General features: G+C 42.5%; 1 protein-coding gene across 2 annotated transcripts in view; it reads right to left on the bottom strand.

Moving 5' to 3' along the window:
• CNTN4 (contactin 4) overlaps positions 1-13,726 on the bottom strand; it is a 348,713-nt gene that overhangs the window by 59,872 nt on the left and 275,115 nt on the right. For both annotated transcript variants that reach the window (XM_042799543.1, XM_042799544.1), the window contains exons 10-12: positions 9,001-9,137; positions 7,322-7,451; positions 3,239-3,389 (exon numbers count right to left, since the gene is read on the bottom strand). In XM_042799543.1, coding sequence (XP_042655477.1) covers positions 3,239-3,389; positions 7,322-7,451; positions 9,001-9,137 — 418 coding nt within the window. The remainder of the gene's footprint in view (positions 1-3,238; positions 3,390-7,321; positions 7,452-9,000; positions 9,138-13,726) is intronic.

The raw sequence follows: 13,726 nt of genomic DNA, 5'->3' as shown, positions 1-13,726 counted from the left end.
TAAGAGATACCTTCAGGGCACGTTATTCATTAGGGGTGCAGTACACACTACCTCAGCCTCCAGAGAAGAATATGAAACCTAAAACAATAAAGCTCTTTTTTTTTTTTTTTTCCACTGTAGTCTCTGGTCTCTGGGCAAACATTGAACAACACACTTAGTTTTGCCTGCTGGACAGCAGTAGCCTCTTGAACAAGAGTCCCAGCAACAAAATCTCATGCACACTATTTCTGTCTCCAGCAAGGAGTCCCTAACATTACACTCCATCTAAAAAGTCACACAAGCCCCAGGAGAAATGCTTGAGCGATTGCCACGGTAGCCGTCAGGCTGTACATCAGAATTCAAAGCAAGGGCTGACACATTAACATTGGTTTTAACTCCACCTGGAATTGGAAGGACCATCTATATTGATTAACCTTCACACGATCAAGTTCAGTTTGGAGAAGTATCCAGATGTTCAGGTGCCTCTCAGAAACTCAAAGGACTCTTTAACATCAGTTTAGCCAGATATTTAAGCTTCTTCTCCCACGCCCGTCTAAAAGTTCTGTTTTCTGCCCTAGATGAAGAGATTTCAGCAACAGCTTTTCTTGGCATCTTTCTTCCTATATTTCAACAGATTTTTTCAACAGCCAAGAAAGCTCTTGTTCGAAGCCCACACATACGCGTGGGTGTAGGGAGGTACTAGGCCTGGACTGCAGTCAACGCTGCTGTCCCCCGGGACGGCAAGGAGGAGATAACTTTGCAGCAACTAAAGAAACCAGAAATTCAACAATTTGAAGCCGAGAACCAGGCACTTGGTGTCTCTGGCCTGTGAAGTCAGACGGTGCTGCTGAACAACGCCACGATCATATAAGACAATATAATTTCCTAATTGCGCATTTCACACAGTCTCCAGGTACAGAGAGCGAGGATGGTGTGGTTAAATAAAGGCGATGGCGAGGATTCAACACCCTCGTCCCCACAGGAGACACAACCAACTGCGTGTAAGAACTAAACAGGTCCAACTGCCAAGTCAACGGAGCGGTGTTCATTAAGTCATTTTGCCAGAGAGACCCCCGCTGGATGATCTGGCTGGCGGAAAAAACCCCTGGGCTGAAGCAGCAGAAAATTTCACACCTGCTTGGGCACATTTCACGTCTGGTTTCCCATCCAGGGCTTGGTGCCCGGGTGGGAGGCTCCCGGTTGCGGCGCAGCGTGCTCGGCAGGAGCAGGGGGAGCGCGGCAACGAGCCTGCCGCCGCCACAAGCACCAACACCCCCGGCCGTGCCCGCGGTTTGCATCTGCTGCTCCGAGGGCTGTGCGGCACTCACCACCCGTCCTCCCAGCCTAAAGGCTGCCTGGGCACGGGGACTGCGACTGGCAGGCAGCAAGGTATATATTATTTATCAAGTTTTCATGACTGTGTCGGCCTCTTGCCTACATGCCTCAGGAGAAGGTTGGCTGGAAAACACTGTAGGTACAGCCTTACACAACTTGCACAGCTCTGGTGTGGACTCCCTCACATCTACCATGGCGTGACTTTAGGTGACTGGGTTTCACTAGAGGGGAAATAATATCATCTCCTTATCTCAGTCGCCTATTTTCACAAAGCTCTGAAGAAACCTGCTGGTTTTGAGGTTTATCTCTTCCTCTCCTAACCTTGGTGGGAACAGCCAGTGCAAATAACCAGTTCAAAAGTTATTTGGAAGTAAACGCCCAGGCAACTCAAGCTACCAGCTAGACTTATGCTACCAGTGCACGAGCCACATTCCTTTGGGAAATCAGGGTGCAGGGGTTTCTGCTGTATTACAGCATCCAACTTTTAGGTAAGTTTGCAGATGAGAGCGTAGCGCTAAAAAACAAAATTAAAAAAATCACTTTGTTGTCAGCATTGCACATCGGTGACTAAGCAAGAAACATAGTGCACAGATTTCTTCCCTTTCCTAAGCCTTTGTTCAAAAACCCTAATGCTTTCTCTCTCGCTCTTAAATTAAAATGAGGAGAAAGAACTGTGCCATGCCTAGGAGAACAGCGTCTGAAAAACCAGCACTCTACAACTATGGACTGTGCCAGTGAGGACAGGGAGACGGATGGGACCTCATGGGGCTGACACTCCAAAACTTCCAGTGTTTAATACTTCCCATGCTTTGCACAATCTTCACCAGAAGAGCAAGTTATTTCAGTTTTAAAAATCAATATACCTTGATCTATTATAACTTTGACCTCGCACAGCTTTGTACCCTGGCTGCTAGAGGAGGCTCTGTGTAATTGATGACCCAACTGCTTTTATCCCAAGAGCTGAAGTCAGACAGCCCATAGACGATAGCTTTGTAAACACCAGGTAACAGGAGCTAAATAAGTCAGCTAAATAGGTTCGTTATTTTACTCAACGGTCTCTAAATGAACTGTAGTTTTTCACATTCTCCTATACATTACCATAGTATATATTTCAATGTACATTACAGGCAGGCAGGTTCAATGGAGCAAACTAGACTTTCCAAAAAAAAAGAACAGCTCTAATAGGTTTAAGCTTTTAAAAACAACAATTTCCTGTACTCTCTGGCTTTTTGACCTTTCCTAATAAGACAGGATTTTCCCCATCGATCCTAGTGGAGCACTGTATTTTGGAGGACTGTCAGGGACAGGTCTCCAGATCCCATTCTCAGGCCCTGCGCAAGCAGGACTGGTAACACAACCACATCTGTACAGAGTCCACAACAAGTCACTGCAACACCATGCATGTAAATTAAACAGTAGGCTCCTACCTCCTACTGATGCTCTAATTTGGAATTAAGAAAAAAGAAGGAAAAAAAAAAAAAAAAGAACTGGCCAGTCTGAAAAAGCCGTCTCCAACTCAGGCGTTAGGACTGCCAAATTAATTACTGACCCCAAATAATTCCTGTCTGCAGGACATTGAGTAATGTACCAGAGCAGTGTAATTTGCAGCGGAGGGTTTTATCTCCTGGGAATTTTTTTGAAAAACAATGGCTATTTAGAGCGAAGCAGAGGCAAAATATTTGCTTTTTAGAACATATCTTTATCACCTTCTTGGCAGGGATGCTTTAATAGTACACGGAGACTGGGATGAACACAATGGGAATAGAAATCTCACCCCCAGCTCCTTGAGATTGAACACTAGCTGTTTTCACATTTATTTGCAAGTCAATTTTGGGAAGCTATAAATGACAAATTTGGCTTTCATTGCTGAAAGCCCCTGGGTTGGAGCAAGCTAATGAAAGAAATGGTTACTTTAAGACATTACCTCTCATTTTCTCTTAGGATGTCTTTTCCTTTCTTCCAAGAATAAGTAGGTCTTGGGGAAGCTTTCGGCTTACACTCAATGATTACTTCACCACCCACTTTAACAAGAGTTAACTTTTTCAAGAGTGTTTTGGAAAAGTCTGGACCAACGGCTGAAAGAAAAAAAACCAAAACCAAACAGATCAGAATTCCCTCTGGAAAAAACAAAGTCAGGCTCTTTTAAACATTACAACATTCCAGGGCTGTTTCTTACCTGCAATTCCTAAACGATACGACTTTATGAACTACGTGCATGTATGGATGGGGCAAAACGACAACTGAAAGCTTCATCTCTTGTTTAGAAATGCATGTTCAGCTACAAACCTGAGAAACCAGTGACCTTGGCAGGCAGCAGAGACCCGGTGTCACGCACCTCTTAGCTGGGGCAGCACCCCTAAGAACTACACACGCATGAACTGCATTAATGTATTGCCTTTTTTGTGTCATAACAACATGATCATAATTTTGTTGAACAGTGCTATGTGCAGAGCAACATCATACAGGAAAACTGTCACAAACACAGAACTCATACAATGAATCAGAAAAGCTAATACTTCCAAAAAAGTTGTTATTTTTATGCTTTATATTCTTAATTGTTGCATAAAATGGGTCTTTTATTTTAATGCTATGAAGGCGGGCGACCTTGACGCAGCCAGGCCCTGAACCAAGCAAAACAAGGCAAGACTTAAGTAGGCACCAGTGTACAAGTTACGCTTGAATCATCTTTTTAGTCCCTCCAGGGCACGTTCTTCTATTTTGTGAAAAACAGTCAGACATTCATTGAAGCAACCACCAAAGCCCTGCAGACAGTCAGCAGCCTGGCTGTAAGGCAGGCTGGGGAGGGAGAAGGTTTGGCTTGTGACTCCTGCCTCAAAGGGCTTCTGATGATTTATTTGATGGGACCCAATGACAGGCAGAGCTTTGAGGCGGCTGCCTCTAGACTCACTCTGATAGAGAACTCCCCAAAGACGACCAGAAGGTTTATTTATATCAAGTGGGACAATTAATTTTTTCCATACAAAAAGCTCAAAGCAAACAGGTGAGGCAGCTTAGGGGTTTTATGAACAGCTCTTGCCCTCCTCGCTACATCTTTGCCGACAGGAGCTTGTTTTCTGACAGATCCATGGCAGCAAACTCTGCTCAGTCCCCTCTAATTCTCTCCACCTCTTTGCTAGCTGCATGCCTGCACCCTGCACCATCCCCGTTACCCCCTGAGCTTGCAGCATTTTCCTCCACTTACCTTCTTGCTGCACCCTGGGAGAGGAGAGTTTAGATCATTGTGCATTGCATCTGCTTGATGCTCTATAAAATGATCTAAAGCTCACCCGAAGCAGCTGGGAGACAAAAACCTGCCGTGTGATACAGAAAGCAAATTCATTTCTTCGGGCATCTCGTCTGCCTCAATTCTTTTGGATATTGTTCCTGCCGCAAAAGGGTTGAATAAAATATAATCCTACACTGATAATGGGATGGGCTTTATGATCGAATAGATCTCATCTTCCACTTTCATGAATCAGAGTTCACTCATCTCTGAGATGTCTTGTCTTCTATGTCTAATCATAGATGGCTGATTTCATTTTAGCATAGAGGAAGACATGTATGTTATTAAAGACTATAAAAAAGCCATCTGAAAACCCACACCGGCTATGTAAAACATTTCAAAATTAAAGGAGGCATCCTGAGGACAACTTCCTACCAATGCACTCAGAACCAGATGGATTATTATTTATATTGTATTATCATAATTAATACATTATCACGTCTGGAAGTAATTTCTCACATGATTGTCCAAAATTTATGAGCAAAATAGACTTTTGAATAATCCTGTTATTTCTATCTCTGTAATGCACAGTTTAGACTGGGTTTTTTGCAAGTCATTCGCTACTTCCTTCTTGGTCCTGAGTGAGGTAGGAGTTGCACGGTATGGGTTTTATTCTGTGACATTCAAAATGTTGTCATCTGACATTTAGAAACTCTGGGCTCAGTTCTCAGCACTACCACAGCTTCCCTGTGCCACTTCAGGAGTAATGCATTTAATTTCTTTACACCTTGTTTGTAAAACGAGGATTTTAATGAGGTTTTTTGTCACTCTAGGCTCACCCTTAATTTTTTAAAAGTTTTTTTTGAACACTCAGCCTGAAAATTCTTTAAGGCAATGACTGCATCTTACTGTATGTTTTTACAGTGCCCAGCACAACAGGATCCTGGTTTTAGCTGAAGACTCCAGGCAATATAATTGGCAACAAAAATAGAGAAGAACCGCTCTGAGAAAAGCTCTGTCTGTAATTTTCCATTTCTCTTTCTCACTTAACTTTGCTGTAAGTCTCATTTGCTATTAGTGGGTTTTAATCAGTTCAAGTGCTTAACTTCAGGACCTTTTAAAATTACCATCTTTATACTCAGAAAGATCTGTTTAAAAGCTAACATTTCTCGGTGAAAGCTTGGAATACTGACCTCCTTTGAAAACTCTAGTGAAAAGGAAATCATGCAGTTTTTCTTTAAAAATATGCCAGATTGCATCACAGATCCATAATCTGCAGCACACATTCTGGTACTTTTCACGTGACGTACAGAAGCGAGCTTGCATAACCCAAAGGAGAAGTCAGCAGTCATCTGGCAGGTTTTTAAGAGCAGCTCTCCAAGGTCTTTGCTTCTTGTGCAGACAGGAGATCGGCCCCTGGGTGCTGCAGGGTGCCGGGCACGGGGAGGCACGGGAGGTACCCACCACCAAGGGTGAAGCCTCTGTCTTATGAGAATATCTGCTTCCCTTCAAAAGGCTCATTTTTACCAGGGTTTTGAATAGACAGGAAAAGCATCACTGCCTTTATTTCGATTTCTTTCACGCAGTAACACATCCAATAAATCTTAGCACTGTGAAGTCTAATTTATTGAGCATTATTGTACTTCTCTTGAACAGCAACACTGACAATCTTTCAAATGAATTTTTCTTCTATGCAGCCATCTATTGCTGCTGATAAAAAATGACTGATAATTGAAAATGCCATAATCAGAAAAGACCTCATGCTTTGTTCTTCAGGATAAAGTGGGGAACGATGCTATTGAACATTCGCTTTGAAAACAACTAAACCACTGTTTTGCAATCGTGAATTCTATTTAACCCTTTGAAACTGCACATGTATGCTGACATACTGGTTTCCAGGCCTGCCACTCGTACAAGAGTGATGTTTGTGAATGAGGTACAGACTCGCAGTACAGCTGAGGCTGTCAGGGACCTCTGGACATGGTCCCGTCCCAATCCTGCTCAAGCAGGGGCAGCTACAGCAGGTTCCCTGGAGCCACGTCCAGTTGGACGTTGAGTATCTTCAAGGATGAAGATGCCACAATCTCTCTGGGCAACCTGTTCTAGTGTTCAACCAGCCGCATACTAAAGAGGTTTTTCTTATGTTTAAATGGCATTTCCTGTGTTTCAGTTTGTGCCCATTGCTTCTTGTCCTGGCACTGGGCACCGCTGAGAAGAGCCTGGCTCTGTAATCTCTGCTCCCTCCCATCAGGTATTTGACCACCTGGATTCACAGGAGCTTCTCCTGGTATTAACTGGGACATGTAGAGTAGGTGTACACGAAACAGGTCGGGCAGAAGTTGTTTTTCTTGGTGAGGGTTTGGGACAGGAACATTATGATTGCCATTAGAATGGTGAAAGCTCTATGCAGACGGGTAGTTTTTCAACATTTCAAGAGTCAGTCTCTGCAGCCCACCAGCAGGCAGTTACTGTCCCGTATGCTCTGGCCCGCAACACTCAGGTTTCTCCACAAACGCTTCTGACTAGCGAGAGGCTGAGCGAGCTCGCCAGCTCTCTGCGCTCAGTCACCTGGACGAATACGGGAGGATGAGATGGTGTAAAAGAACATGTTCTCTCTCTATTCACTTTGACAAGTTGTTGTTTTTAAGGAAGGCATGAAATGAAAACTTGAGAAAGATCCTCAGTAGCACTTCTGCTTCAGAACGCTGAAACTTGGCAAAACCAGCTCGGGTGAAGGCTTTGCTGGTTTTGGAAGGTTTGCAGCATTTAGGAAAGTAAACTTACCTATGACGCTCAGTTCTGCACTGGCAAAAATGATGCCGTGTCTGTTTTCCGCTACACACTGATACATGCCGGCATCCGACAGGCTGATGTTCGTTATCGTGAGCGAGCCCTGCTCCAGCTGAACTCTGCCCTGCAGGAAACAATAAAACAAATAAAAAAGTAAATAAGGAGCTCCCTCCTTGGAACATAAACCCCGTGGTTGTTGTGCTATATTTTATACCAAGGTGGACAAAAAAAAAAGTAGCGGTAATGGAAAGAATTTGCATGCTCCAATCTATTTGTCTGCCAGCTAAATTTATGCCAGGTTAGATACTAAATGGTAAAACCAATACAGTAGTTGGTAAATGCGATTTAAATTGGAGGTCTCTCCCTTGACTTCTCATTGATTTAATACCCAAACCATCTAGATTAATCTCCTTTTCAAGTAGATAAACTTGAATCAAAAAATGCACTTTTGTTCCCTAGTGGCATATCACCGCCAACTGCATTCTTTAAAACATTTTAAAAAATGGTATTATGAGTACATATGGCAACGAAGGCTTGAGTAAGATGGGTTGCCATTTTAGCTGGCACAGAGAGAAATACTTAAAATCCTCTGCAGTTTACTGAAAACAATATAGATGTTAATAATTTAATGATCCTTTACTTCATATCAGCCACTAATGTGATATAAGTACAAGACCATCTGCTAGTGACCAGCGTGAAGCAAGTAAAATTAGCGTGTGGAACAAAAGACCGGGGTATCATTTGTCAGCCTAAGGATATGGAGCTTGTGTTATCAATTTTAATAAGTACAGCAAAGTGTTCCCTCCCTCCCCAGGAGTTTCACCATTTAAAAAAATAGTGATATAAAGAGCTATTGGCTTTCTATTTGGCCGTAGGGCGGAAATTTAATGTTTGTGCGATCTTTATCAGGGTTTGATCAAATCTGGGCTGCCATGTTCTTTCACAATAAGTGAAGGGAAAAAAAAAAATAAACGCCAGCTACTGTGAAACCAAAGCTTTGGTCGTGAAACCAATGCTTTGGTGACTCGTTTTAGTTTACGGTTAAAATGGGAGGGGACTGTGGGACTGCGTGATGACTCTCCAGCGAGAGGCTGGGCAGACATGGCCGTGGGAGGGGGAGCGTTTCCCCAGCCCCTGCACATCACCCTTCTGCCGGCAGCTTGTCCCATCCCTGGCAATGACAGGCCACGCTCCTGGTCGCCCACACAGGGACACAGCTTTGGCAGGAGGAGCAGGAACGCTGCTAAAGACCAGCAGAAACGCTAAGGTTTCATTAGCAGCTGAAGTTCACCTGAACATCATGAACTGAATAAAAACCTAATCCGGGGCGATCGTTTTCTGGCTGCAGGCTCCATAGTCCCATTTGGCCATTCCCTCCTCTTCACAGGGGTGTCTCCACCCTTGGGTTTGTATCATGGATCCTTCATTTCAGGGAGGAACCTCTGAATATAGAGCTGTCGTGTCTCCTACTTGTCACTAAGAGCAGCTCTCCTGACGCCGGGCAGAGATGCCCACCAGGCACAGCAAGCAACCGCCTACGCAGCACCGCCGTCCTTTTTATTCCCATTCCAAAAGTATTAAAAGCATGCAGAGATGAGAAAGCTGGCAGAGCATGAAAGCACTTGCAGAGCTTCTCACCCTGGTCCCCAGCAAAGGGCTCCAGCCGTGCCTACCTGGGGCAGCAGCGGCTCCCCGTCCTTCAGCCAGCGGTACGAGGGCTTCGGTCTCCCGCTCGCTCGGCATTCCCAGGCCACGCTCTCCTCTATGGCTGCGTGTGTGTCGCTGATTTTCTGAATCCAGTTGGGCTGAGCTGCAATGCAGAAGTAATGAATAAAGCCTTGTGTCTGTAGCCAACAGCGTGCTCTCTGGGTGCAAGCAAATGGCCATTTCTTGCTTTATTAGCACATTTGCGAGTTGGATTTAGTAACATACTTCATAACTGCTAAAGATTTTTTTTTTTTTTTCCCTGAGTCCAGTTCTGCTTTCTGAAGGTGTCATGTGGTAGATCAGAACCTGCTTTCATTTTATTTTTAATAAAAACACTTAACGAAAATGAGTAGCTTCAGAAATCCTGAACATCATATAAAAACAAAGCAACAACTCATGTGCTGCCCCTGGTCCTTCAGAGACATTTTCTTCTTCAGGACCTATACGACCTGGACTTCAAAGCTCTAAAATTTAGCATCCAATTTCAACACTTGTAATTTAGAACTACTTCTGTGCTGAAATTAAGGTTATTCTAGTAACTTAGGCCTGCGTGGTTACAGGCACTACTTCAGGTCCAGATTCTCAGTCTTTTCTTAGATTAGGGCCATATCTACAAGTATGTGTATGAAAGATCTTTGGACTCAACAGTTGTACCAATGACATCAAACAAACCTAGAAAGTCCAAAAGCAGATATTGGAGATACATTTTGGTTGAACGTGGTGAAAACTGGCATTGGCAGTTTTCTAACATGAGATTATATTTTTAGTTGTTTCACATATTTTTATCAGAGTTTGTTGTTCGTTGACTTTTTTTTTTTTTTTAATACAGCTTAAATTTAGCCAGACTCTACATACAAATCAAATTCTGCTAAAATTGCCATGTGTTTTTGAAGACCATACAAAACCTCTGAATTTCTTATGTTACCTTCATAAACTCCACCTGTCTAGATACACATCCAACATTTTTCAGAAAGGTCCATTAAAAAAGAGTTGAGATTTTTTTAATGGTCATTTGCCCTATTTTGACATAAGAAGATCTGCGACTTAGTAGGAAGATATTGCCACCAGAGGTCTCCAAGAACCTGGTTAATACTTTTTCACATATAATCAGATAAAAAAAAAAAGATTACTCAAAGACAGGTAAGAACTTTATATATCTCCTTTGGATAGGGACGGAGGCCAGAAAAAAGTCTGAAAGGATAAATTAAAATATATAATATCAAAACGATAAGTTCAACATACAGCTGATATAACGATACTTAAAACATTCATACGTCTACCATGACTGATGCTGGATATACAAATGCAGAAAGCTGAGTGCCTTTTAAAACTGTGTTCCGGCTGTGACAGATGTGTGCTCAATCCCACACCTACCACGCTGCACACTTCTCACGGTGCCTACAAAGCACAGAAGAAAGCTGAAGAATTTTGCACAGCATCCTAACTCCAAGGGACTTGCAAAAAAAAAGCAGGAAGGTGAACTGAACGTAATGACAATGCAGAAGCAAAAGTAGTAGCTGAAAAGGAGAGGCAAGCAGTGTTTACTTCTCTGACTGCCCTTCCTGCCCCTGTAATATTTTAAGCCTGTTTATTATCTGTATCTAAAGAAATATGAAAAGGAAAGCTTTTAAATGTAGGAAGATGAAAGTCAATTCTGTCATCTGCAGTAAGAACTTGAACAATTCCATTGAACTGAGACATGCTGCACAACTGCAACGGGTTCAGTGGCTCAAGGACATTTGCAAATCACTCATAAATTTACATATTTACTGTTCTAACAGCACCCAACTCATAATTTTGAAGAGAGTCTTATGATACTGTAAAAGAAGCTCTATAAAACCAAACATCTATTTGCCTTTTTGTAGTACTGTTTTACCGATTTCCCACATGAGAACAAAAAAATTCAGACAAAACAACTGAAAGTAACCTGTGAAGCAAGAAAACCCACGAAAAGTAAAGTGTGCTCTATGAGTGTACGAAATGTAAAAAGAAAGATACCTCTTGCGTGAGGAGGAAAGAAAATTCAGTATTTATCCTTATTTCAGGCAGACGCCCCAAATAAGGAAAATTCTCACCCAACGCAGCAAAAGACTCTGCCCGTCCAGTCCTCCTGCTGTGCTTTGCAGGTTGCAGATCCGAGCTCCTGCCCTAAGTAACAGCGCTGAGATCGAGACGTGCGGCGCCGGGAGCTGCCACCCCTGCTACTCATGTCACTCTCCCCTGCAGCACCCCTCAGCCACGGCCCTGCACCACGAGCCTCTCTCCACCCCCTCCAGTTACCTTAATGGGTTAAGCTTTCTATCCTAAAGCCATTTATGATGCAGACAACTACAGAATGAGCCTAATAAGTCAAAAAATAAATCTCAGTGAAAACCAGAAGAGTCCTTTGTTTCACAGGAGCTTCGTTCACTGTTGCTCTTTGGGAGACTTTTCTAATTAGGTCAACCTCTCCTTTCAGCAGTTCATTTCAGAGAATAGCAGGCACGCTTTTGACTTAATCTTGAGTAATACACAAGGGTTGCTTCATGCAGCAAATATGTTTGAGCCATCAAATGAGAGTCACCATAATATAATGAAATTTGACAGCCTCCCATTGGGGATCATATCAAGACACGGTAATGTGACACAAGATTTCAAGCATGATAATTAAAATAATTCAAGTAAGGATATGAAGCCAGCTCCACGCTACAATATTTTCTGGTATAGCAACATTATTTGAGATAATGACAAGGTTTAATTTGTGACTGATTGTAGTGTTCTAGCAGAAGTCCTTCGGATCATTTCAGTGGTGCTGACCAAAGACAAATTCTTTCATATAATGGGTCTGGAAATATTTTGGCCCTAATAGGAGTACTAAGATCTTACTGGCCTTGGAAACATCCCGGAGGAAAAAAAAAAATCTGGTACTAAAGAAAAATATTACATGGAAGCTGATTAAGTATTCATCTGATTAGCACGAAAAATTCATATGCTAAATCTATAAAGTGGAAGAAAAAGATTAGAAATACAAGCATGGGTCTTACATAAGGATAACTTTAAGGAAAAATATCCCTCTCCTAGGTGACGAGACCTGTCTGGAATTTGTACTCAGGGGGACAGAGGAAAAATGATGGCAGCAATTAGTAAAAATACCATCTACCTTTGATCACCTTCCAGTCTTCACCAGTGCAAAGCTGGGTGTTTTAAACCAGGTGATTAGGACAGTATGCCCAAATATACTCTTACTTCTCTTAAGACCAAAAAATCCAGAATGAGCCTGTCCTTCACTGTAATAAATTGAAAGGCAAAAGTAGGCACTGGAAAGCTGGACCAGAAATCATGTCCTAAAAACCATTTGAAAATGAAATGACACATCTGGTGATGATGCATCACCTCAGAAATGAGTAACAAAACCAAAGAATTATGGGAGCAATGTGAGAAATAAACCAAAAATAAATCTGCAGGACTTTCCAATTGTCTGTGAGTTCAAAACAACCAAAAAGACTAAAGCAAATGAGGTACTAATACATATGAAGAATCCAATTCTCGGTCTGTGTATATTGATTTCAGTGCTCCTAAGCCAATTTATAGCAGCTGATGACCTAGTGCAGGCTGTGTAATTCATCATTAATGGCAGATGAAAGGCTGAATGACTTGTCCATTACTATATCTATTCTAAGGAGATTGAGACTGAGCCCGGGATCAGAAACGTCTAAAGATCAGAAAGCCAAGCATAAGAAAGAAAAACAGATGGGAAAAATACATGTGCAATTAAAAATAAAGAATACAGCCAGTGTATAAGGTTTGTGCAAACAAGTGCACGTGCCGTCCTGCTCCAAATGGGGATACAGCTTCTGTAAACAAAACCAATACGTCCCTAATTTGTTATCCTTCCCAGTGATCACAGGAACATGAAACCAGACATTAAGCTATTACTTTTCCTCTCCCTTTCCTCCTCTTAATCCCTTTCTCCCAACCTCTGCTGCCAATTAAGGACTTTTTGAAATCTATGTAACTTCAAAGCCATGCAAACCCTCCACCAAAGCCATCTGCTCGGATGCTGCACCCAAATGATCTCCATTTGTCTGCGTCTTTGGAAATTTCACTGGACACTGCCACTGGGGCAAGATGTCTCCTTTCTGCTTCTCTAGAAGACTGGCCATAATGAACCAGCCCGGGAGTTCTGTTTGGGACTAAAATACCAGAAGAAAATTGGAAGGAGTTAACCTAGCTGATAAAAACTACTTAAATTGTCTCTTATTTACCTCCTGTTCCATAAGCTATTCTGCCCCCTTACATGACCTCCTCCTCAGTTTTGCCAGGCACCAAAGGACTGTAGGTATTACAGGCACATTCATAAAAACCAGTCCTCAGGGATTTAGTTATTTTTTATCCCCGATGCTCTAGACTGCAGCTACCCACGGGAGTAAGGGAGGTGTGGAGTGCTCTATGAGTAGCCTTCACACTTCATTTCTCATACCTATTTCTATTTTTGCTTCTCCTGCTGGAGTTTTTTTTCCAAGCCAAAATTATAATAATTTGAGCACTTTTTCTGAATCTCCTGAAAATTGTTTTCTCTACAAGCAGGTTTCCAGCAATCCCTTGGAAAAGGAAAAGTGGAGGAGAAACATGTCTGTTCTCTGTGCAGAAACTTGTTCTGGATGCAAGACTTCCCCCGGGCATGAAATTATTCAAAACTCAGAGTTACTTTCT

The sequence above is a fragment of the Tyto alba genome, unplaced genomic scaffold (genome assembly GCF_018691265.1).
Source record: "Tyto alba isolate M040663 unplaced genomic scaffold, T.alba_DEE_v4.0 Super-Scaffold_3, whole genome shotgun sequence".
In the NCBI taxonomy this organism is placed as follows: Eukaryota; Metazoa; Chordata; class Aves; order Strigiformes; family Tytonidae; genus Tyto; species Tyto alba.
This window is presented reverse-complemented; position numbering and strand designations above follow the sequence as displayed.